Source organism: Mesoplodon mirus, assembly GCF_964341445.2.
Source record: "Mesoplodon mirus genome assembly, chromosome: 5".
NCBI classification, from domain to species: domain Eukaryota; kingdom Metazoa; phylum Chordata; class Mammalia; order Artiodactyla; family Ziphiidae; genus Mesoplodon; species Mesoplodon mirus.
In genome coordinates this window covers 184,720,483-184,745,717 of record NC_138980.1, presented here as the reverse complement: position 1 = coordinate 184,745,717, position 25,235 = coordinate 184,720,483, and the positions used below count along the sequence as shown (strand labels likewise).

Below are 25,235 nucleotides of genomic sequence, written 5' to 3'. Positions count from 1 at the left end.
CTGGAGTTTCAGGGAGCTCTCTGGGCCCATGGTCCTGAGGGGGGTCACACTTGAGCGCCTGGACCGTGGCAGCAGGAACCCCTTCCACTTCACTCTGCTGGAGCTGTGGGAAACAGAAGCAGCAGGGAGGCGGGGGTTGGCATGTGGGGGACACGGAAGGAGACCACGTGCAGTGTCTGAGGGCTGGAGAGGTGTGCGAGCATGTGCGTGCATGTGTGTGTGTGTGTGTGGTGTGAGATTCAAGTAAATGACTTGTTCCTTTTAATTTTTATTTTAAATTGTATTAAATGACACCAGATGAAAGTGATTGAGCTTGGAGGGTAAGGGTGCAATCTCCAAATGCTTACAACATAGGAAATGTTTTGTAAAAGTAGCTTTTTATTTAACACTCTCCCTGTTGCTGAGTAAGTGAATAAAGAGTAATTTACTTACTGTCAAGTTGTGAGTGTGTCCATTGTTACACGCTATTCTAAGATATCAGGCTCTCGTGGCCACACACAGTTTTGCCAGGGGACAGAGCATACGCTTTAACACGTGTGCTTGAAACTGGGTCGGGGCCTTTGTAAAGGGCCACTTCCTGCCCTTGAGGCAGGGAGGTGGGCAGTGGGCTGGCCCGTGTTCCTGGAAGGCGAACAGACTCAGCGCCCACTGGACTCAGGCCTGCGTCAGGAGGACACTATTGGAAACCATCGGAAGGGCGTCCTACATGTTCACAGAGAAATCAAACAAGCATGACTCGTATGTGTCCATTAGCTCAGGTGTAAGTTGTAAAGAAGGTGACAGGGAGAACTCAGGACTTTCCAGGCTGGGGGACAGCCGTGGGTGACAGTGTCAGAGAGTTACCTGAATAATTGTATTTTCTATTATGTCTTCCTTCAAATACCCCATCACAGATAAACCACCCTCCTCAGGAATCTGCGTTAAGAGGAGTATACAGCCCATTGTCAGGGAGAAAAGCTCACAGACTTACCCCACTGTGGATGAACTCAGGTTGGCATCCAGTTCCTGTGGGGGGAAAGGAGTAAATGATGATTCATCAAGTTAAAAAAGAAGCCCTCGACATGGAGCTTATCTTACACAAAATCAAGTCCATCATCAGTGGACTTTGAGTAAGGGTACCTCAGGGGCTCCCAGGTCCAGGGAAGGATCTCTGGTGGGTGGTACCCTACCCCCAGTCCTCGGGTTCTGGCCTGAATTGCATCCCCTCCATTTCTATGTTGAAGTCCTAGCCCCTCGTGACTTTGTGACTGCATTTGGAAATAGGGCCTTTAGAGCAGCAATTAATGTGGAATGAGGTCATTAGGGTGCATCCTAGTCCACTGTGCCTGGTCTCCTCACATGAGGAGGAGATTAGGATGAAGGCCGTGTGATGGCCAAGGAGAGATGCTCCAACCTTGACCACGCCCTGACTGCAGACTTCTAGCCTCCGGAATTGTAAGAAAATAAACGTGTAGTTTGGGCTGCCTGGCCTCTGCAGCCCAAGCAGAGAAATACACTGCCACACGTGCACGTGTTTTCACTCCTGTTTGGTGAGGACGGGAGTGGGGCGGCTGGGTCACATGCAAGCATGTATTTGGCTCCAGGTGCTGCTGGCCTGGCCTGTCATCCACATCTCACCCGCAGGGCACAGGCCTCCACCTCCTGCCTCTTCACTACTCTTGGTATCAGTGAACTTTTCGCTTACAGCCACGCTGGCGGGTGTGTGGTGATACCTTATTGCAGTTCTGATTTGTATTTCCTCGGTGTCTAGTGACACTGAGCCTCTTCTCAGGTGCTTATTCGCTGTCCATTGATCCCTTTTGGTAAAGAGTTTGTTCGAATCTAACCCTAACCCTAACCCTAACCCTAAGCTTTGATGATGTCCAATGTATCACTTTTTTTTCTTCCTTTTTTAACCTAAAAAATGAAATATTTCATGTATTTTTACTCAAAAATCATGCAACCGCAGATAACACTTTGGAAAATAGAAAAAGAAAACTAAAAGTTACCCAGAGTTCAATCATCCTAATGCATTTTCATGCATTTTCTGTCAATCTTTTTTTCCCTATTTATAGGATTTGGTTTTTGTTTTATACAGTTGCAAACATGCCATATATGTAATTTTATATACTGCTTTTCCCCACCTATTACATCAGAAGCATTCAACTTTATTATTTCATCTTCAAAGCCAGAATTTTCAATTGGCCCATCATCTGTCAGGACTGGATATTCATCCCATTTTACTTAATCATTCACCTGAATTTGGATTTTTAGATTATTTCAGATTTTTCATTATTGTAAACAATGTTATGGTGAACATCTTTGCAATAGAGCTTTGTCCACATTTACGATTGGATCTTCAAGTTAATGGTAAGAAACAGTTGCGTGCTCCCAAGTGTTGGGTACTGTGCTAGTGAAACATCTCTGCAGTCATCATCAATAAACTTAGAGGTCTGCACAGGAGTAGACATGCACAGGGCTCCCCGCCCAGGTAACCGGCAGAACTGGGTTGAACCCGGGAAGGCTTAGAGTCTATTTTCATTCTCAGGAGTGCAATTCCTGGGACCAAAAGTTTATTAATAGGTTTACCCAAAGGAAGACCTTCTAAAATAAACCTTATGATCTAACGTGCATCCTGGTGACTGTCCTTGGAATTTGCTGAGACTAGATCTCAAGGTTCTGTCTCTCACACACAAGGTGACGACGTGAGATGCGATCATCTCGCCAGGTACACGCATGCCACTGTTCTCTTTCATAGACAGTGCTTTTGGCATCGTATAAAAGAAAACTTTGCCTAACACAAGATCTAGATGCCCGTCTGGATGTAAGAATGGACGTAGGAACATTCCGTTAGAGTAGCAGCCCCAGAAACACTATAAATGTTTAAAACAAGCGAGTCAAACAGGCAACTCCTGCGCTGTGCGGTCCTCCCCCGGGTCCCTGAGCCTGGCCCCTGGCCCCGCGCCGTGCTTACCTGCAGCCCCGAGGAGCTCTCGCCTAGGTTGCTGATGGTGGAGTCCAGCTCTGTGAGCTTCATGCTGGTGGGACATACAGAAGGAAGAAAGGACACATATCAGCAAATGTGGACTTTTGGGGGCTCAGAATGGGCTGTGAGAGGCTGCGCGACCATACAAGGCTCAGAGAGAGAGCAGCTCTGCTGAGCCCTGGGGTCGGGCCTCTGACGCTGAGAGAGAACAAATGCCTCCTCTTTCAAGCCCCTTAGTTTGTGAGGATTCGTTGCACTAGACCTAAAACGAACACAAAAGCATCGTGTTGAATTAGCCACGTGGGCCCAGTGTAATCATCTGAGCCTCTAAAAACGGAGAACCCAGGAAGCATAATTCAGAGAGATTTGAACGTAAGAAGGACTTAAACTGCCATTGCTAACTTGCGATTCAGGGGGACGAGAAAAGGTGAGAAGTGAATTCTGTCACTGTCCCCAGTGGGCTTGGAAGTGGATTCTCCCCCAGAACCTCCAGGGATGAACGAAACCTGGGGGCACACGGTTGCTGTCTGTGGGGTGCAGAGAAGAGACCCAGTTTCACTCGACCAGGTTTCTGCCCCAAGGAAACCATGAGACAGCAAGTGTTGATGTGCGTCTTCACATGTAAGATCTTATTCCTTGTTCACATCCTCATCCCATCCATGTAACATTCCGTAACAGATAAACAGTCCAGAAGAAATACTCTTTAGAAGTTGGTACGACAACCGCTGCTAGAGTAAGAGACACTGTGTAAAGTCCTCCGTGAGGTTCTCCGTGGCAACTTGCCCACAGAACACCGTCACATCCACGGGCACGTATGGGGCGCATTTCTTCCCCTGGCAGGTGTCACGTGACTTACGTATTTCCCCTGGTCTCTGTGAACCGAGATCCGACCTGCTCTAACAGGGTCAGCCGTAGGGGTGAGGCTGGGAATGGCCATCAAAAGTGCAGATTTCCTCAACTGGATCCAAACGACTATGTTACCCTAGCAACATTTTCTGCCACACAAAAGACTACTGGTAATTTATTTCCCATCTCATCTCAACTTATTGTACATAAGTTACAATGTAACTTATATTGTACTTGTATCACATGTTACCCATCATTAACCCTTTCATTAAACAATGCTAGCTCCTTTTCCAGTTGGAGGAGGAGAGGCTGGATTGGAAAAGAAAAAGAATCAAGATGGTAAAGATGAATATGACACATGCCCAAGGTAGGAGAAAAAGTCTTGATTTTTTTCTTTTAACAGAATGAACTTCACAATACATGAGGCTCCTAAGGAATTGTATATGATCATTAGTTTATAAAATAAAACATTATGTATACAATGCACAGAAAAATTATTAGAAGGGAAGACTTAAAAGATACAAATCAAAATTCCAGCAGTAGTTATTGGCAGGTGGGGGACGCTGAGTGTCTTTTGTTTTTATACTGGGAATTTTGTATTTCCAAATTTCCTATAATAAATATGCATTGATTTGGAAATCTGAAAACAATTGTTCTGAGGTGAAAGTTTACCATCCTGGTTCCAGTTAAGTTTCTATCATTCTTACCAGAAAAGGATAAAAGAGAAACGTTCTCAGATTTTACTTAAAGGGTCATGGTTAGATGATGCTGTAAAGTGAAATTCATAATGACTTGGATTTACATGATAGTCTTGCCAGTCAGATTTCTCAGGAAGTCAATTTAGAAGAAAATTTCTTGGGTTGTTTGAAAGAGAATGATCTTTTTACACTAAATTGTATTTACTGGCTGACTGTTAGACTGAGCAAAAATCTAAGTAACTCTCAGCATCTGAGAAACTGCCTAGTGGTGCATTTCTTCTAAGCTCCCCTTTCCTGGTCCAGGGAACCTCTCAGCTCTGCTGGATGCAGGATGGAGGGAGAGTGACCCACAGGGGCACAGCCCCAGCACTCCCCATCCCCAGCTCCCAGCACGTCCCTCCAGAAGGGTGGGGGCTGCACTTCTGGCCCCTTTTCCACTGAGGAGAGATGAATCGAGGCTTCCCTGTGCTTCCACATGGAGCAGTGGTGCTGGGAAGAAGCATCCAATACCCGTGGTGGCCTTGTAAAAAGGGGAAATTTGTGCACAGAGACAGGCATAGAGGGAAGATGATGTGAAGAGACACAGGGAGAAGATCACCGTCTACAAGCCAAGGAGCCAGGCCTGGAACAGATCCCCCCACCCTCAGATCCCAACCCACCCTGCCAACACTTGATTTCAGACTTCCAGCCTCCAGAACAGTGAGACCTGTTTCTAATGTTTAAGCTGCTTGTTTTGTGGTATTTTGCTGTGGCAGCCCTAGTAAATGAAAACACCCACCATAACATTGCAAGTAAATTCCCTGTTTCTCCACCTTCTGTGAGAAGATGACTTTTCATGACTGCATACAATTTCATCACGGAGACAGCGTGTACTCTTAAAATGTGTTCTTACCCTGGATGATGACCTTTATAATGGGCCATGGTCTGCTTTTGTGATTCTGAAGGTGAAGAGGTCATGTGCGTGTGTGCAGTGCTCCTGGGGCAGAGTGTCACTTACCTTAGCATCTAACTGACTCAACAGCGACTCAACATGAGTCAGCCTGACTGTTGGGGGCTTAATTGAACCCTAACGTTAGTAGAGGCCGTCAAAGGGACATTCGGACTCAGCGGAGCCCATGTTCTCCCACTGGCACGGAAAGTAAAGAGCCTTGTCTTGTTTTTGTGTATTAGTTCAGAGAGTAGTTGTAAAGAAGGGCGAGAAGAATTACTGTAGTTTTTGCAAGTAAGATAAGTAAAAATGAGAGACATGAATGGCTATAATTGTTAGTAATCTTAGGTGAAACAATGTTAGCTTCCATTGTGTTACACATTATTTAAAAATATTCCATCACAGATGAATTATTTTTCGAAGTAATTTGAATTAAGAAGAGAATATAGCTATTTTTCAGATAGATACAACAACTCTACTAAGCATCTAACCTACCTCTGTACAGGTGAACTCAGGCTGGCAACTGGTTGCTGTGAGAATAAATAAAAATCAGTAAAATTGTAAAGGAAGAAATTGTCGATGTTGAGGTTATTTGTTCAGAAAATTCAAGTTTGTTATAGTTGATTTCAAGCAATGGTGTCTCAGGGGCTTCTGAGGCCTGGGAAAGGATCTCACTGGTGGGATAGTATCTTTCCTCCCGACCCATGTTACATGTACAGAGGTGGCTTCATTTCTCCTAGTCAGGAATGGGATTGCTGGGTCAAATGATAAGAATATATTTAAGTTTTAAAGAAACTGCCAAACTACTTTCCAAAGTGGTGTCACTTTAAATTCTCATTTTCCTTTCCACGTATTAAGACATCCAACTCCTCTACAGGTTCACCAACACTTGGTATTGTTAGCCTTTTTAATTTTAGCCATTCTGATTCATGTGTAGTGGGGTCTTATTTTAGTTTTAATTTTCATTCCCCTAATGCCTAATGATGTTGACCATCTTTTCGTGTGCATATTTGCCACCCATATATCCTTTTTGGGGCAGTTTGTTCAAGTCTTTTGCCCATTTAAAAAACTGGGTCACTTTTCTTATAATTGAGTTTTGAAAATTCTTTATATTCTGGATACAAGTATATGGTTTGGAAGTATTTATTCCAGTCTGTGACTTATATCTTTATTTTTGTAGCGGTGACTTTTGAAGGGCAAATATTTTAAATTTGGATGAAGTCCAATTTTTCATATTTTTCTTTAATAGTGCTTTGGTGTCATATTAAAGAAAACTTTGCCTAACTCAAGATCACAAAGATTTTATTCTGTTTTCTTCCTAAAGTGTTGTAGTTTAGCCCTGAAATTTAGGTCCAAGATTGATTTTGAGTTATTTTTTTGTATGCTGTGAAGTAGGACATTAAGTTCATTTTTTTTTTCCTTGTGGGTATCCAATTGTTCCAGTATCATTTACTGAAAATACATTTCTCCCCATTGAATTGCCTTGGCACATTTGTTTAAAATTCCATTTACCATAAATGTAAAGGTTTTATTTCTGGAGTTTCTATTCTGTTTCATTGATCTCTATGTCTATCCTTATGCTGGCAACCATACAGTAGCTTTGTGGTGAAATTTGAAGTCAGATTGTCTAAATCCTCCAATTTGGTTCTTCTTTTTCTGAATGATTTTGGCCACTCTAAGTCCTCCGAATTTCCACATACAGCTTGCTATTTCCTTAAAGAAAAAATCTTGCTGGGAATTCAATGGGGATCATGTAAGTTTGTAGATCAATTTGGGGGAAATTTTCTATCGTGACAATATTGAGTGTTCCAATCCATAAATATTGTAAATCTTTCCATTTATTTGGATTGTGTCTAATTTCTCTCAGCAATAGTTTGTAGCTTCACATATAAAGATTTTGGGGCTTGTTTCGTGATTTTATTATTTTTTGATTCTACTGTGAATGGAATAGTTTTCTTAATACCATTTTCAGACTTTTCACTGCCAGTATACGGAAATGTAATTCAGTTTTTAACATTGATTTTATATCCTACCACCTTGCTAAGCTATCTTATTATTTCTACTAGCTTTTCTGCAGATTTGTTAGATCATGTTTCCTACAAATAAACACCGTTTCATTTTCAAATCTATATGCCTTTAACTTATATTTCTTGCTTTACTGCACTGGCTGGAACTTTAGTAAAATGTCAAATAGAAGTTTGGAATGGACATTCTTGTCTTGCTCCCAATCTTAAGGGGAAAGCCTTCAGTATGAATTAAGTATGAATTAGTTGTAAGTTTCACCAGTGTTCTTTATCAGATTTAGGGTGTTTTCCCCCCTAGGTTGTGAAATTGTTTTATCATAACTAGATGTGTTACTAGCAAATGTTTTTTCTGATTGATTGATGTGCTTGTATGTTTACTGTATTTTATTTTATTAATATGTTTACTACATTAATACGTTTTCAGATGTTAAAGCCAACCTTGCATTTCTGGAATAAAGCTCACTTAGTCACAGTGTATAGTTCTGTATATATGTGACTGCATTTGGTTGGCTAAATTTTGTTAATGATATTTGCCTCTGTATTCATGAGTGATATTGGCTTATGATACTCTTTTTTTTTAATGATACTCTTTTTTGATGACATTATCTGGCTTTAGTATTATGTACTAGCCTCACAGAAATGAGTTGGGAAGTATTTCTTCCTCCTCTATTTTCTGGAAGTTTGTGCATAATTGATTTGGGTTTTTTTCCCCTTAAAATAACAGTTAGAATTCACCAATGAGGCCATTAGGGCCTAGGATTTTCTTTGTGGAGAATTTAAAATTACTAGTTCAGTGTCTTTACTTGTTATATGACCATTTGAATGTTCCATTTCTTCTTGAATTGGTTTTGGTAATTTGTACCAACTAAGTAGAATGGTAAATCCCTTTCTTAAGTAATAAAGCAATATTTCAACCTTAGAACACTTACAATTAAGTATAGAAAAGTTTAAGAGACCCAAACCCATAATGTTATATTTTTGCATTAGAAAGTCACCTGTGCATTGGTAATTTGGAATTTCATGTTCTTAAATGCCAAAGATAATGTGTTCTCCAGTGCAGGAGAGAGAAAGGTTTCAAATCTCAGAGTCTTAGAAGATCTGCCTGCTCTTAGGAGTTGAGCTTGGCCTCCTTCTCTCCTGTTGGCCACCAAATGGATATAATAATGTGTCCAGGAGAGTCTTAGTGAGATTTAACATAATGATCAATGACAAGTGTCCATCAGAGTGGTGACCACGTGGTCAGGACTGGCAGCAGGTGTCAAATGGGACTGTCTCAGGCAAACTGGAACATAGGGTCACCCTGGCTTTAACGACAGCAAAGGAAAACCCATGGACGCCTGCTCCTGGCTTGCAGTGAAGGTCACCTTTGGTGGTTGGGTCTGGGGTGGGTGGGCAGGATGACAGTTTCCACGAAGTTGCTTCCGAGCTTCTAGTAGAAGTTGCTAGCGCGAGCGCAAGCAAGGAAAAAGACTGCTGACAACTTCACTGCTGCTAAAGGTGGGTGCTGACCCTCTTGCTATTTCTAAATTATTACAAGGATCCACCTTCTCTGATGCCCTCCAGGCTTCGTGGTGAGATGAAGCTCCTCCACAGAGAAAATAAAGTCACCAGCAACCTTCAGAAATTGGCATAGTAGCAACGCCTGCTCACAAGTAGCCTACCAGAAACCCCTGGAGCATCTGACCTCTGGGAGGGCCTACAATGAGTCAGCCCTGCAGGCTTGATCCTGTGAAGTTATGGAAATGATATGGCACACTCACATCTCACACACACATCACACATGCATCACACTCACACACACACATCACAAACACATCACACACATCACACACACTTCACACACAGAACACACATGCATCACACACACACTCACACACACACACACAACACAAGCCTCACAGTTAAGAGTACCTCTGCCCCTCACTTTCTCTTCTGTTCCCCACCTACCTTTGTTCCCACGTAAGGGGCATCCCTGGGAACCACATAAATGCTTCAATTCATCAAACAAGCGATTCCAAATACTGCTCTGCCCTCATTCTTGGAGGGCCTGAGACCCACCTTCGGCTCTGACCCCCGTGGTGAGTCTCACGCTGGTGGCCGTGGGCTTACCTTTGATGACGAGGTGTCCTCTGGCTTTACGGTGGTGGAGCACAGACCCAGGTGCATGGAAGTTGGCAGGAAAGCCTTGGGCTTCTTTCTGCTAGGATGGGGCAGGCGGAGGGAACACTGAGGTCAGCGAGGAGGGAGCTGGCTGGGGGCAGGAGCGCACGCGGGGCGGGTAAGGCTGCAAAGCCTCACGCCAGCGTCAATGCTGCCGTTTCCTCCTTAGAGCAGCAGCCCTGGGAGGCCGTGTGAACGCTCGATGTAAAACAGCCTGCAGGGGCTGTGCATGTAAAGGACCATGGCTGCTTGCCAGTGGGATGCCAGGAAGACGGGCTTCGCCCCACTGAGCCCCCCCAGGACAACTGCACTTGCCAGTTTGTGAGCAGCAGCGGTGCAGGGGCTCTTTACAAGTGCACAGTGACGTGCCTCGGGGCCACAACATTGCCACTTTGTGGCACTTTCCCGCAGGGGCTCCAGGAAATGAATACGGGAGGCTTGTCTTTGATGCCCAGGTAGGTCAGTGTCATCACACGGACCTCCACAAACCGAGGAACATGGAAGGGGGAAGTTGGGGAGGTTTGAAGCATGAGGAGGACTCGGCCCCCCGCTACCGACTTAGAGATGGAGCGTGAGGACGGGACTGGCTCTGTCAACATTCCAGACCCACCTTCTGCAGAGGCCACTGCCCCAGGAGCCCTGGCGGCTCTGTGTGAAGTGCCAAGCAGAGACTGATGCGCCCGCAGGCGTGTGACTGCGGGAACCGAGAGTTCACACGTCGTCTTTGCCACTAAGCCTGTGGGGATTTGCTGTGTAGCAATGGGAACTGGCACAGGCCACGCCTCTAAAATCAGACAGGAAGTGTCTGCCTGTGTGTGGTCCTCTCCCCACTTTATTTTCATCCTAGCTGGTCAATTTCTATCAATATAATCTATTCTATTTACTGTTCCACGGCAGGCAAACAGTCCAGAACAGAAGAAACACTCCCAGTAAACTGGTCTGATAACTGCTACTAGAGACACACTTTACGAAGTCCCACAGTGTTTTCCACCAAAACACGCCTGTGAGACACTTCAGTGTCTTGTGATTTAAACATATTCCCAGGTTTCTAGGACCTACTCCAGCAAACTTTCCCCCAAATCGGGCTGTGTCTACTCGTCAACTGTTAGGTTGACTCCCAGGTCACCCCAGGAACATTTCTGCAGCAAAAAAAAGGTCATTGGTGTTTTATTGCCCATTGGGTCTGGAGGGCTTGTAAACTTGTATTTCGTTGCATCACACTTCTCCCACAATCAACCCTTTCAATAAAGGGATGCAAAAGTGAAGACTAGATTGAAAATAAAGAATAGTATTCCAAAAATGAGGAATACGGTACATTCCAAAGTTGGCATGATTTATATTCATAAAAATCATTATTTTTTCTGTTAACAATGTTCACAATATATGGAGTTTTTAAAAAAGACTTCTAAAGAGTTCTACAGTATGATTATAATTTTAGAAAAAAACCCATCATGTATACAATGCACACAAAAAGTATTTAAAAGGAAGACCTAAAAGATACTAATCAAAATGCCAGCAGTGGCACTTGGTGGAGGGGGGCAAGAAGGGATGTTCGTATTTACACTGGGAAGTTGTGCAGTTTCCAAATTTTCTATAATGCATATGCATTGATTAGGCAACCTGAAAAAAACCTAGGTTTTTGTCTTGTTTCGGTTTGGTTTTCGAGCTCAGCTCACCACGCTGATTCCAGGTACGCTTCAATCCTTCTTGCCAGAAAGAAATAAAAGAAAAAATATTCTTAGATTTTATTTAAAGGACCATAGACACTTGAAAGTGAAATTCAAAATGACTTAGGTTGTCACAATACTAGTACCAATCAGGTTTCTAATAAATTTAGAAACAAAAATAGTGGGCTATTTGAAAAGGAATGTTCTTTCACACTAAACTATATGCCCTGATTATTAAACTAAGCAAAAACCTGCAGCAATTCTCAGCTTTTGGGGAATTGACTAACGGTGCACTTCTCCTTTTCTGAGTCTCTCTGCCAGGTGAGCTGTGGCAAGGGAGACGTGAAGTCCCCCAGGACCCCTGGGCCAATCTTCCCTGCCAGGAACGCTGGAGCTTCCCCTGCAGGTTTCCGGGAAGAAGGAGCCCTACTACGGTGTGCCCGGCACTTCCAGCCCCTCGATTCCCCACCTCCCCACCCGCAGACTGGCTTCCTGGTCTGCTCCCCACACAGACGCTGAGCTGTGAAGGTGGGGAGGCAGGCTTTGTGCCTCCCACGTAAAGTGCACACCTAACGTAACTCCAGTTCAAACTCCAGGTTTCTTGGAACTGCACAAAATGATCTTCAAGTTTATATGGAAAAATAAATACAGGAAAGAATTGTCAAAAGTAATGAAAAGCAAAAATCTTAAGAGGGGCATTCACCTACTAGATGTTAAAAGGTAGCTAAATGAAGTCCTATCGTGAAAAGAGCACAGTGTCCTTAGTAGCCTCAGCAGAGGGACAGACTGGTGTCCAGAAGCAGACAAGCCCAGCGTCTGCGGACGCTCGGGGTATCAGGAAAACGGCCTTTCGATTGGATGAGGAAAAGTGGACCATTTAATTAATGAGGTGGCAACCAACAGTTATGCTGTAATAAAATAACCTCAGTAAATACAAAAATAAATAGAAGATGGTTTAGAAGCCAAATGTAAAGAAAGCAAGTAAAAATTACAAAAATATTAGGAAAGAATATGGAGGATGTTCCTTGGGCTAAGAAAGACTTTTTTTTTTTTTTTGCAGTACGCAGGCCTCTCCCGTTGCGGAGCACAGGCTCCGGACGCACAGGCTCAGCGGCCATGGCTCATGGGCCCAGCCGCTCCGTGGCATGTGGGATCCCCCCGGACCGGGGCACGAACCCGTGTCCCCTGCATCGGCAGGCGAACTCTCAACCACTGCGCCACCAGGGAAGCCCGTAAGAAAGACTTTTTAAAGCAAGCCAGTTAAGAGGAGAATATAGCTGCTCTAGGCAGATGACGACTTACCCCTGCACAGACGATCTCAGGTCGTTATCCAGCTCCTGTGGGAGATAAAGGAAAGTCATAAAATGAAAGCACGTTGTTGACACTTTCAGTTGATTTGCAGCAGTGGTACCTAAGAGTCCCCTGGGTCCTGGGAAGGGACCTCACGGGAGGGGAGGGGGGCACCCTCTCCCGCACCCTTACACATGTGTGCGCGTTTCCATTTCTCTTTGGCAAGAGACAGGGAGTGGGGTGACTGGGTCACTGAGACGTATATATTTCACTTTTTAAGAAAATGCCGAACCTCCTTGCAAAGTGATGTAGTTCCGCATCCCCACCGCCATCTACAGCCTCACCGACACTCGGGGCTGGTCTCTTTGATTATGGCCACTCTGATGGGCATGTGTGATGTCTCACTGTGGTTTTCATTTGTGTTTCCTTAACGATGAATTATGTTGACCATCTTTTCATGTGCTTATCTGCCACCCATAGATCCCCTTTGGTGCAGTGTGTTCAAATCTTTTGCCCATTTAAAAAGCTGGGTCGATTTTCTTATAATTGAGTTTTGAAATTTCTACACATTTTCTGGGTACAAGTCTATGATCTGCAAATAATCATTTGTGTCTGTGGCTTTTATTTTCATTTTCTTCATGCTGGCCTTTGAAGAGTGGATGTTAATTTTGCTGAGCAGCTGAAGAAATGGGCGGCCTGAACGGAGTCGGCCCTGCTGACTCAACCTTGGGGAGAGTGAGCTCGGAAATGACACAACACACACGTGCACACTACATGCCAAACTCACGCACAGGCACATACAGCCACACACACACACACCAACACAGAAGCGAAGGACTGTGCCTAAGTGGTCCTAGCTGCAAGGTGACCTTGGGTCTTGCCCCGGCCCTGCATGAACCTGGATGGTGAAGCAGAGAGACGTCCAGTACCTGTGACAACTCGTTTCCTTGTGGGGTCACATCTCTCTGCACTGCCGGGGGATTCGAGCTCTGTTCTTCTTCGTCCTGCTTTAGGTAATCATATGTGCTCAGCTTCTTGGCCCCTAGAAAGGAGGACGGAGGCAAGGGGCAGAGTCACCCTCCATGAGCTGCGCAGCGGCCCCGCCCTCTGTGTCCGGGGCGGTGGCGGCTGGTTCCCAGGCCACCCCAAGCCCGGCTGGCCTTGGGCCGCGGCCAGCAGCGGCCCACCAGCCCCGTCCCGGGCAGGGGAGCCATGGCCCTGCGTCCCTCACAGGCCCGTAAAGCCAAGGTGGACGGGGGAGTGCTGAGCCCAGCTCCGTGTTAATCAAGGTGAGATACCAGCTCCCACACGTGGCGGAAGGACCCCAGGTTGTTAGCAGAAACTCTCAAACACGTTTGCCAGTAGAAAAGCACTATTAACGAAAGCATGCTCTGTGCCCGTTTCACTCGTGTGCCTTCGCGGAGGGGCCAAGCTTTCCCTGAAAACTAACAAACGTGAGAGCAGAGGGTTGACCATCATTTCTGAAAAGCGAAAAGGGCCACCCACAGAAGCCTATTTGCCGCTTGAGGAGCAGACGGAGGGCCGCCTGCCCTCACAAGTCCTCACAAGGCCTCACAAGACCCGCTCGGCTGCTACCCCGCGGGGGCCCGAGGCTCAGAACCCCTTCCCCGTCCGCTTCCCTGAGGGTTCCTCCAAGGGCTTTTGCTTCGTTTGCCTTATCTTTCTTGATTAACTGCACACATTCCCTCAGAACCTGTGTCACACTTTGAGGATGTAAACTTGACCCTGTTTGTATTCTCGTGAAAATATTCATTCTTCCGTGTGGGTTTGCACAAACACCACCAAATCCAGACTGAGACACCCCTGCGTGCCTCCGGAGCTCACCCTCTTCTCAGCGCACTTCGCGTGAGGTGTGGCGATCGGACTGCAGTGATCAAGCAGAGGAGGGGACACGGACGCAGAGCCTCACACACCGCGTGGCCTGGGAGCTGTGGCCGGAGCCCGGCCTCACTGAGGAAGGGCCACCTGTGTCCACTCGCCTTGCAGGGCCCACCCGGCAGCTCGGGCCGCTGGAGGACCCTCTTCTTCCTCAGCATCTTCCATGGCGCTTTCTCTCCCACTTGCGGTGCCCGGCTCTCCCTTGGGCCTCCGGCCCGAGGGTTTCACTCCGATTGCACGCTGAGCACTCGCCACTGCGCTGAGCCTGGACTGAATTCCGACTCGCCACTGCGCTGAGTCTGACCCCGCAGAGACTGAGGGGTCGCGAGGATGTTAAGTAGATACGTTCCAGGGTACTCTTACTGTAACTACCAATAGCTAAATCCCAACGTTTTCCTGGAAATCCATTCTTGGAGGTTCAAAGACCCTAAAATAAACCCACTCGGTCCTGAGTCCCGCACGTCTCCCCCTGTACAGGCCTCCTGTGTGTCCTCATGCTCGGTGACGGTGGCACCACTAGCCCCTGGACACTCCTGTCCTTACATGTCCAGCCGGCCACCGAGTCCTGTGGGCTTGACTTCTCCAGGCCCCTCCTCACTCCTGCGGACTCACCGCGTCCCATCAGCTGCAGAAGTGCAGAGAGCAGCGCTTGGGCATGCTCCGCCTGGACAGACGCAGCGGCCCCCGACACGCACCCCGGCCCCGAGCCCAGGGCCCTGCTGGCCCCGCCGTGCACGCAGGAGCTGGGGGAGCCGTCCGGGGCTTCCAGGGCGGGTTCTGCCCTCGTCTCTGGCTCAGCAGGGCATGGCGGGCGCCGGAGCACCCGGCACGGCCACCACAGGCGCCTTGCCTTCCCTTTGGGGCCGCAGAGGTTGGTGACGGTCGTGACTTCCAAACAAAGGCTTCACAGGGTGCGGGACAGGCCTCCTCCCCTCATTTTAAAGGCAGATGGAGCCTGCCCCGGGCAGCTGCCGTGCGGACACGAGAAAACCACCGGTTCTCCCTCAAGCGAGTCTGGTTAGTGGAGACGCCATCGCTGAGTTCAGTGCTCTTCGTTGTTAGGGTTTCTGGTTGTTGCTCTTCTAAACCTCCCTGCTCTTTTCCACAGTGTCCTGTTCCTGCCTCATGGATTCTGTTCCTTTTTCCGTCTCTGAACACCGTCCTGACCACTTCCTGAACCTCCTTTATGTTTCCCGCAGGACTTGGAACAGAACTCAGCCCTCCTGCCCCTCGCGGGGTGTTTCTTCTCTTCCTGTGACTTGTCCTTTGTGCTCTGAGCTTGTTTCTGGCGGAGGCTGCCTGCCCGGGGACCCATGTGAACACAGGGGCGAAGGCTGGCCAACACGGGGCAGCCCAGGGGGCACGTACTCAAGTAGAGGTGGAACACGAGCAGCTGACCGACCAGCAGGAGGCTGGCGAGCTCAAGCAGCAGCATCAGCACCACGATGCCCAGGAAGACCGGGGCGCCCGTCCTCACAGGGAAAAGCGGAAGGAGCAGTAGCCACGTGTTCTGGTCGGAGACACCTGTGCCGGGGGGAGAGAGACGCGCATCCAGCTCCTGCTGACAAGGTCGCACCTCTCGTCAGGTGAGTACCTGGAGGCAGAGCTTGGCAGTGGGGGAGGGAACACCAGCCCGAGGGAGTGACTCCCCGCCCAGGTGAGCCCCTCCCTGCCCAGGTGAGCCCTTCCTCCTCGCCCAGGTGTGCTCTGCCTGGCCTAAGTACCCTTGCAGCCCCTCCTGACTGCGGTGGGTATATCACGATCCACTTTCTGGATCTGGAAGGTAAGGCTGGGAGAGGGTAACTAGGTGCCCAGGTCACAGAGCCTGACCCCGGCGTCCACTGCGCTGCCCCGCTGGGCCCTCCCCACTCTAACTAGAGCTGGAAGGTCAGAGCCCCCACCTGGGGCATTTCCAGGATACAGTCCTCTGTGACCCAAGGGGACCTGACACCACAGCCATGCGGCTTCCAACAATTAAGTGAAGAAAAACAGAGAAGGGTCATGTGCTGGCCAGTGAAGACCGAATTCCAGCTCAAGCGTCTTCACCCCACAACTCAGCCTGGACAGGTGCTCGACCCCGGGCTGCCCTACGTGGCCCCCCAGAAGGAAGGTGGCGGGAGGGGAGGCCCGGGCCCGGGCCCGGGCCCGGGGCAGTGCATACTCCCGTAGTGTGGGTCGGTGCGCAGCCTGGCGGGGTTGATGAAGTACTGGGTGAAGATGTACAGCAGCATGGCGACCACACACAGCAGTCCGGCCGACGCTGAGGCCACTGAGGCGAAGAAGTACCTGTGGGACGAGAGCCTGCTCGGGCGGCTGCACAGCCCGGGCCCTGGGAGCCAGCGGCACGCGCGCCGGGGCCCAGGGCAGTGTGCGCGACCCGGGGTCGCCCCTGCTGAGGGTGTGCCCCGGCCGCCGTCCCGCAGCCTGTCCCCCTCTGGCTCCCGACCTTTGGGCTTCTCTCTCCTGCTCTCGGGGTGACCGCACAGACCCACGGCCCCGGGGCCTCCCCTGCGGTTTCTGTTGCTCCACAACACGCACCTGAGATCTCACTCGGTCCTACAGGAGGGCCCTAACCCTAACACTAAGCACCCCAGCTCACAAGAGGGAGACGGAGGCTCAGACACGGGGCACGACTGGTCCAAGCCGGCCCCTCCCGGGTCCCCTTCTCCTGCTGGTTCAGACCCGGCTCCCTCCCAGCCACCACCAAGGGCACGGCCGGCCGGGGTGCTGATGCCAGCGCCAAGGAGCGGGGCCACACTGCCTTCGAAAAGCACACCCGTCAGGGCTGCGTGCTTCGGTTTTAGACCCAAATCACTGCTGCACTCTGCGCACAAAAGACCCCGAGAATGGTCTCCCCGTCCGAGCAAATAAACCCTGGGTGGCAATTCCTGGAATACGGTTCCACTAAAACGCCTTCCTTTAGTCTTTCTGCTGTAATACCTTTAACATTTTCAGTGTTAAACAGTGTCTGTGGTTCACCTGAAGTCGCCGTGAGGTCCTGCCCTGAGGTCCTCCCCCAATGCCCCAGATAACCCCGCACAGGCCAACCCTGTTGCGTGCCAGGCCCCCCCACCCCGCCGTCCTGCCGACCCTGCCCAGTGGACATGGGGAGGCGCCCGCCAGGAGAGCCCTCTCAGCCAGCTCTGTGCTTGGAGCCGCCGTCGGGACCTCCTGGCCCCCTCGGTGCTCTTCACGGCAGGGCCACACCCCTCACCCGTCCCCACGGCAGGTGGACCTTGAGGTGCTCGGCCAGTTAGGAGGCCCCTTAAGGAGGCTCGTCCCGGAGGAGGGGGAGCAAGCCGCGTGAGGGGTGAGTGCCACCCCAGGCCCCACGTCCCAGGCGGGGAGACCCCTCACCAGTAATTCCTGCTCCCCACGCAGTTGTTAAGCCATTTGCAGTGATGGTCGAAGCCTGAGACACACTTGTTGCAGGTGATACAATGTTTGGACTTCACATTCCTGGAAGGAAGGTCGGGAGGGGCCGCCCGTCAGAGCCCCTGTCTGCCTGCAGGGCCAACCTCACGCTGGGCGCCGTCACAAGGTACCAGGGCCTGAGGCCCGGAGGCTGAGTCAGATCCCTCCCGGCCCCTACTGACACCCTTGGGGCCCTGAGCAGCCCCGGGCTGGGATCCGGTCGGCGGCAGAGGCTTGTGTGAGACCCAAGGCCACAGCGCTCCTGCCCCGGCCTGGCGGGGGGCTGTGTGTCGGGGCCCCTGCTTCTCTGCAAAAGGGGCGGCGCCCGTCGGCTGCTGGGGACCAGGTGCTCCCGAGCCCAGCCCACCCCCGCGGGACGGCGCGGGGGTCCCCTCGCACGGCTGGGTACTCACACAGTGACCCTGCACAGGTGACAGTACTGCCTCTCGATGACATGTGCGTGTTTGGACCGGTCGAAGGTCGGCACAGACCGTGAGTAGTTCTTGAGGCGGACACTGGCTTCGGCCGGGTCGATGGAAACCACCACCAGGTGGGCCAAGATGTAGAAGAGCCAAATCCCGCCGGTCACCTGGGGGTTGTCAAGGACAGCTCGGCCTGGGCGGCACGCGCGAGGGGCCCACTCCGGGTGGCCGGGTGGCCAGGCCCCAGGCAGCCACGGGAGCCTGTGCCTGGCCGGGAATGGGAGCGGCCCCTCTGGCTCCTGCGCGCCCAGCAGAACCCGCCCGAGTCCTTTGCCCCTGAGGGACAGAGCAGGGCCCGCCGGAGGCCGTGGCCCTGCGACCCAAGCGGAGCTTCGCTGGGACAGCGGGAGAGGCCCGTGTGTGTCCGCGGGCACCGAGCCTGGCGCCGAAGCCAGGCTGTGGAGGTCCTTGGGGCAGGGAGGCCACACTGAGCGCACATGCCATCAGGAGAAGGAGGGAGGGAGGGAGGGAGGGTTCCAGTACCCCCAGTGAGCCTCTGTGGTGAGTGGGCCGGGGCTGTCTGTCTGTCTGTCTCTGTCTCTCGCTGTCTCCCCCAAGCCCAGGACCCCCCCAGGCCCACTCCAGCTCCCACGCCCTCCAGGGCTCCCAGGGTAAAATCAATTCCTCAGATCCCACCCTCTCCACCTCCTCTTCAGGAACTGACACACGGTCCCCATGGAAACCAAACAGAAGGGGAGGAAGTGTCGGCCTGGCCTCCCCATCAGCCCTGCCCTGCTTCCCAGGATGGGTCTGAGCTGGGAGGGTTCGGGTTCACAGGTCCAGCTCCTGCGAGGGCGGCCTGGGCGTGGTGCGGAGACGCCTCTCTCCGCCCGCCCACAGGGTCTCGTGGCAAAGCCGCATGTGCACAGGGTCTACGGTGCCTGTACAGAGGCCCACCGGCAGTGCAGACTCTGAGCAAAGAGGCCCCTCTTCTGGGGTCCTTCTCAGGCTGCACCGCGTTGGGGGTCCAGGGCCTGCTGGCCCTGCCTGTAATGCTCAGCCGCAGTGGAGCCGCCCTGGGGCTCTGGGGCTTGTGCTCACAGGCGCGGTCCTGCCTGGACCAAGCATCCCTGCTGCACGGTGAGCCTCAGTGGGGAGCTGGTCTGGCCAAAGCTGCTTGGCCTCCCTTGTCCTCCAGCCTCCAGTGCAGACCCAGGGCCCTGGGTGCCAGGCGTGGGGCACCAGAGGCCCGGCCCAGCCAGGGGGCACAGAGACCACGGTGAGGGCGAGAGAGCCGAGGACCAGCCAGGCCAGGGGACCGACACAGGGAACGGGACTGACCAGATCCCGCAGTGACACCCTTCCTGTGGCCTGGACCTCCCTGCCCCTGCTGTCCAGCAGACGGAGCCACGCTCCTGGGCAGGGTGTGGGGCAGTGGGCAGGTGGTCAGCGGCCAGCCTGCACTGTCCCATCTGGAGATGCCAGCAAGGTCCGGGCACGCTGGTGCCCCTACGCCCGCGTCCCGAGGCCTGAGGCACAGCTGACACAGCACTGTTTGTGTGGTTGCTGTGGCAACGGGAGCGTGTCCTGAGCGCAGGACACAGGCGGGGGCACAGCCCGGGACAGGAGATGTGGCAGGAAGTCGCGCTGCGGCCCAGGTGCGGCCCTGCTCTGCGGAGCTAGAGTAGGCCGGTCCCCATCAGACGGCGGGGGGCGGGGCCGGGAGGGTGGACAGGAGGGCAGCTGGGAGGCTGGAGCCCAGTGTGGCCCAAGGGCTCTGTCCACACGTCCACACTCGGCTCCACACGAGACCGCCGCCAGGGAGGGCGGGGGGACAGCAGCCCACGCTCAGACCCTCAGCCTCACGGGGGAGGTGCCCGGGGGCCCAACCCAAGCCTGACAGGCAGCCCTGCAGAGCCCCTAAACCTGCAGGTGCCCGGGGGTTCCCGAGACCCCGATGCGGTGGGCCAAGCTGCCACGGCCCCTCAGACGTCACACGTCTGCCACAGGTACGCGCGTGGGCCCACCTGCCTGCCCGCGTCTGCGTTTGCCAGAGACGACCCGGCCACTCCCGCTGTCGGTCACACACTCAGTGGCCGTCACCGAGCCCCCAGAATAGAAGGTGCCACAGGCGGGGTGTCGCGCCCTCAAGCTGCCAGCTTTCACTTTCGATGTAATTTTATCTCAGGAGCGTCTTAGGTTCAAGTAAATAATAAAAAGAACCCGGTCTGCCTTCTCACTTCCCCTGCAAAGCAGGGCCCCGAGCTGTTCTGAGGACGCGGCGGTCCCCTAGCAACTATCTTTGTTCAGTAAACAAACAGCACCGGGCGCCAGCCCAGGATGCCCGCCCTGTCACACGGCCGCCTCGCCGGTCCTGCAGCGGGAGGGCGCGGCCCCCGCGGAGCTGCCCTACCGCTGCCTGGGTCCCAGAGGAGCCCCACCCCGCCCAGTGCTTTCCGCAGGCCAAGGGCGGCCAGGCTTCCGCACGGTGACCCCCACGCTGCACGTGCAGCCTTGCTGACGCTTCCCTGTCTCCACCGGGCCCACGGAATGCCACCCGGCTTCCTGAAATCCCGCGGCCCTGACCCGGGACACTGCTCTCCCTGCTCCTGGGTCGCTGCAGGCGCCGAGTGACGCTGGCGCGCCCTAGTGGCCAGAGCATGGCGCCCAAGTGCAGCTGCCTGGGCCTGAGGAACATCGCTGGGGCAGTGGCGGGTCTGGGGGGCAGGAAACTGGACCAGAAAACATGTCCTGAAGGCCGTCTGAGCTCTGAACAGCCAGGGACGCCATCCTGCATCCACCGCTTGGGACAGGCAGGAGGGGGCCACACAGACTGGGTGCTGAGCCACCCAGAGGCAAGAGGCCCACCAGGGGGCCAGGACTCTGGGAAGAAATGGCCGTCCACGTGGGACGGGGTGCACTTGACCCCGGGGCTCCTTGCTGTGCACAAAGCAGGTAAGCACTCACAGTGGCTACTGGACAAAGCACACAGGACACTCAAAAAGGCTCCAAGGGCCAAAACTCAGCTAAGTTTTGGGCCGAAAGAGAATGAAGATACAGCATCATAGCCAGCACATAAGCAAAGACCCACAGGTGAGGCTGAACTGTGTCCCCAAAAGATGTTGAAGTCCTAACCCCAGGAACTGTGAATGATTTTACTTGAAAATGGGGTCTTTGCAGATGATCAAGTTGAGATGAGGTCCTCATGGTGGGTCCTGATCTCATAGGACTGGGGTCCTTATAAGAGGAGAAGATCAGGACTCAGACACGCACAGCGGGACAACCCTGTGAGGACGCAGAGGTGGTGGCATCTAAAGCCAAGGGATGCCTGAGGCCACCGGAGCTGGGACAGGTCCTGGGAACTTCAGAGGGAGCACGGCCCTGCCAAACCAGTTGGACCTCTGGCCTCCATCTTTGTGCCTCCGTGCCTCTGTGCGTGTGGCAGAGTGGGTGCCCATATGTGTGGCTGGTTTGTGACTTGTGCATTGTATGTATATTTGTGTGTTTGTAGGTCTGTGTGTGCTTGCACCTAGGGGGGAAATTATAGCTTCAGATACGACAAAAAGAAAAAAGGTCTAAAATCAATGGCCTAAGTTTCCACCTTAAGAAGGTAGAAAAAACAGAACTTCCCTGGTGGTCCAGTGGGTAAGACTCTGCGTTTGATCCCTGGTCGGAGAGCTAGATCCCGCATGCCGCAACTAAGAGTTCACTTGTTGCAACTAAAAGCTCCCACGTGCCACAGTGAAGATCCCACGTGCCACAGCAAAGACCTGGCACAGCCAAAATAAATAAATAAATGGATAAAGATAAATCTTAAAAGAAAAAAAGAAGGTAGAAAAAGAGGAAATTAAAGCCACAATACATTGAAAATAAATAGTAAAAATAAAAGCAGAAATTCAAAAAAATAAAACAGGGAAAATCAGTAAGTCCAAAAGCTGACTCTCTGAATAATTGATAAAAGCAATAAACCCTAGGAAGACTGATCAGCAGTGGCATCACGGCAGATCTTACAGATAACAGGAAATAGTGCAAATAATTTTATTCCAAGAAATTTGACAATTTAGACAAAATACTAAAATGTCTTGAAAAACATGACTTGCCAAAACAGACAGAAGATGAAACAGAAAAGCTGAAGAGCTCTTTTCCTATTCAGGAAACTGATCACTGCAAACCTTACCACAAAGAAATCTATCTCTATGACCTCGAGGGGAAAAAATGGGCCTCATCTGAGTGAGAGGCACTCCAGGCAGATGCCCTGCTTTTTCTGACTGATTGGGGCTCAGGGGGCCCCACATCTGCAAAACAACAAGTGTCAATCTTGGTAACGTCCCATGGGATTTTTTAGATGAGATAAGAAGAATGGTGGTGTGGAGACAAAAGTCTCTGTCAGATGCAAACTGGGGCATTCCAGTGAAATTTCATGATGTCTGGGGTTTTTAAAGATACTCAGTGTATGTGTGTGAGATATGAAACAACACTGGCAAAATCTTAACTGGTGAAGCTGAGTACCTGGTAGCTGGGGTCCATCACACTGCTCTCTCCACTTCTTCAAAGCTGAAAGGCGCCACGATAAGGGGCTGGGAGGCCCCGGGAGACAGAGGGCCCTTCTTGGTCCTGACACCTCCCTCGCGCCCGATCCCCACCACTGACACACACCTGGCCAGGGGCACGGGGCAGCCTAGGAGACGAGGCAGGCAGTGTAGCCACAGGCGCAAACACCCCACTCTTAGAAGCTGGTTCCAATGCCCACATCGCAGCAGCCCAGCCTGTCCACTGGCTGTAACGTGTGGCGACCCTCAGTGTGAGGGCCGGGGTTCCTGGTGGAGTCCCGCGCCACCCCGACGCCCACCCCAGCATTCAGAGCAGACGTCTCTCGCCCAGAACACAGCCACCACACATTATCACAGACGTCAGCGCCTCGGCTCCACATAGGTGACCCTCGCGGGGGCACGCGAGCTCTTCAAGTCCTTATTAAAACCCACCAATCCTCTTGGACAGCACAGAGCAACCGCTCAGCCATGGTTGGGAAAGTGCGTGGCCCGTCTGCGGCTCCCCCGCTCCTGGGGTCTCTGTCCACCCGGGACCCTCCCACCCCTGCTGCCAGCTGGGCACCCTCTCCCGGCCCCAGCGCTGGTGGGCACTTGTAGCCCAGACCCTGAGGCGGCGGCGGCCTGGAGGACAGCTGTGGGGTTTCCAGCACTGTGACAGTGGGAGCCGGGGCGGAGGGCAGGTCTGACCACCTCTGCGGGTGGCCTGGAGCCAGGCCTACTGGAGGCCCCTCCGGGACCCCCTCGCCCCCTTAGATGACAGCAATGCCCCCAGTAAAAGGATACACTGTAGGCAATGTATCTCCACTCGGGTGGCAGGAAGGGAATGAAGATGCCAAAGGTGGTGAAGGTCAGGATCAGGAACACGATCCAGATCACGACCTGAAAGCAGTGGATGGGCTGCGACCAGCCATTCACCCTGGACCGCCTGGGTGGCACAGTCTCCGTGCTCTTCCTGGACATGGTTCCTCGGAGGGTGAGCCTCGAGATCCTGGCACAGAACGCCATCTGCAAGGCAGGACGGGGCATGGCAGGCCATGTTCTCCTGCCCTCGTGGCCCGGGGACTCGGGGTGGGACCCACGGCCCAGCATTGCCCGGGGCCCCGGTGACATCACAGCTGCGGAAAACAGCTCTTGGGGGGGGGTGTGTGGCCCCCTGGATGAGGAACAAAGGGCACCCCCTGCCCCCCACCATGACCGCTGGGCGGGCAGCTCCCAGCCCCTCATGGCCTGGGGGCCACTTGCAGCAATGAGTCTGGGGGCTGGTTTATAGATGCACACGCCTCATCAGAAGACTCATGGGATATGGTGGACCCAGTGAGGAAAAGGTCCTCATCCCCGGGGAAACCGAGGGCGGGGCAGGAAAAGCCAACTTTAGCTGGTGTGATCATGTGACACTTTCATCCACCAGAAATCCTACAAGTTTCCCCTGTGGCAGGAGAGGCCACATTTCCAGAGTCCTGTGTTTTTCCTTCCACAGGAACAGGCCCTCCAGGGGTGGGAGGGAACCAGCCAGTCAGGTGGGCAGGGCCACTGGGAAAGGGAGGGACATGGCCAGGGAGGCTGTCGGGTGTTTGGGGGTGCTGGAGGGGGCAAGGATGTTAACGGCTGTTACAGGTGGAATGTTGAGGTTAGAAGGCCCCGTGCACAGCCTTCATTGTCTCTTCAGGAAGAAATGCACAGAAAATACAGCTGATATTAATGTGTTACTCTGGGAAGAGACAGAAATGTTGAAAAATATCCTAAGACTCTTTTTTTCTGTGAGCTGTGACTTCCCCTTGGGGATTGTCCTAAGAGCAGGTTTCAGCTGCTGGCCACAGCTTTTGGTCATCTGCTCTGGCCCTCTGGATGTGACGCCATGTGGACATCGGGACACAGCAGCCCTGAGTTTGCGTGGGTTTCATGAGCATCTAATAGCACATCTGTACAACACAACCAAGGCACCAGGGGTTCAGAACCCAGAAAAGCAGGCTTGGTATTGAAACATGATTCCCAGATGAAAGCATTCAGATGGAAGGGCCAACTAACAGAAAAGATGTTGCCAAAAATCAAACTCCAGTCACGTGCAAGGTCACATCAAGGGATTACTGCAGATCTTGAAACAGAGACGTGTGGAAGGGATAATTGTGAGAGCAAATTTAAGTGACACAGACACAATGTGTGTCTGTCAGGGTTTCCAGAAGAGGAAAAGGAAGAGGGCGTGAGAGAAACAAGAGAAGTGAAGCAATGTCCGCACTGCAAGGAGATTGAAGACTAAATTATCCTCCAAGAACCAGACAGTGGAAAGAAGACATCTACGGTGGTGAAAATGCGAGCTTCCAGGACACAGAGTCCTACAGGTGTCCCGGAAGAAGGAACAATGACATCACCTATGA

General features: G+C 51.9%; 1 protein-coding gene across 5 annotated transcripts; it reads right to left on the bottom strand.

Annotated features, from left to right (window-relative positions):
• On the bottom strand, positions 1–25,235 carry LOC309805235 (putative palmitoyltransferase ZDHHC11B). 5 transcript variants are annotated; one of them, XM_082623171.1, is made up of 9 exons: positions 23,647–25,233; positions 18,305–18,480; positions 17,835–17,936; positions 16,639–16,763; positions 15,846–16,001; positions 13,508–13,620; positions 9,571–12,625; positions 971–3,017; positions 1–103 (listed from the first exon to the last, which is right to left on the bottom strand). In XM_082623171.1, exons 1-7 carry the CDS (start codon positions 24,085–24,087, stop codon positions 12,587–12,589), a joined length of 1,152 nt encoding a protein of 383 aa, XP_082479297.1. In that variant the 5' UTR covers positions 24,088–25,233; the 3' UTR covers positions 1–103; positions 971–3,017; positions 9,571–12,586. The 5 variants fall into 5 exon arrangements, with proteins under 5 accessions (XP_082479297.1, XP_082479293.1, XP_082479294.1 ...); XM_082623167.1 differs by having other exon boundaries at positions 9,571–13,620; positions 23,647–25,235; XM_082623168.1 differs by lacking the exons at positions 1–103; positions 971–3,017 and adding an exon at positions 5,930–5,967 and having other exon boundaries at positions 9,571–13,620; positions 23,647–25,235.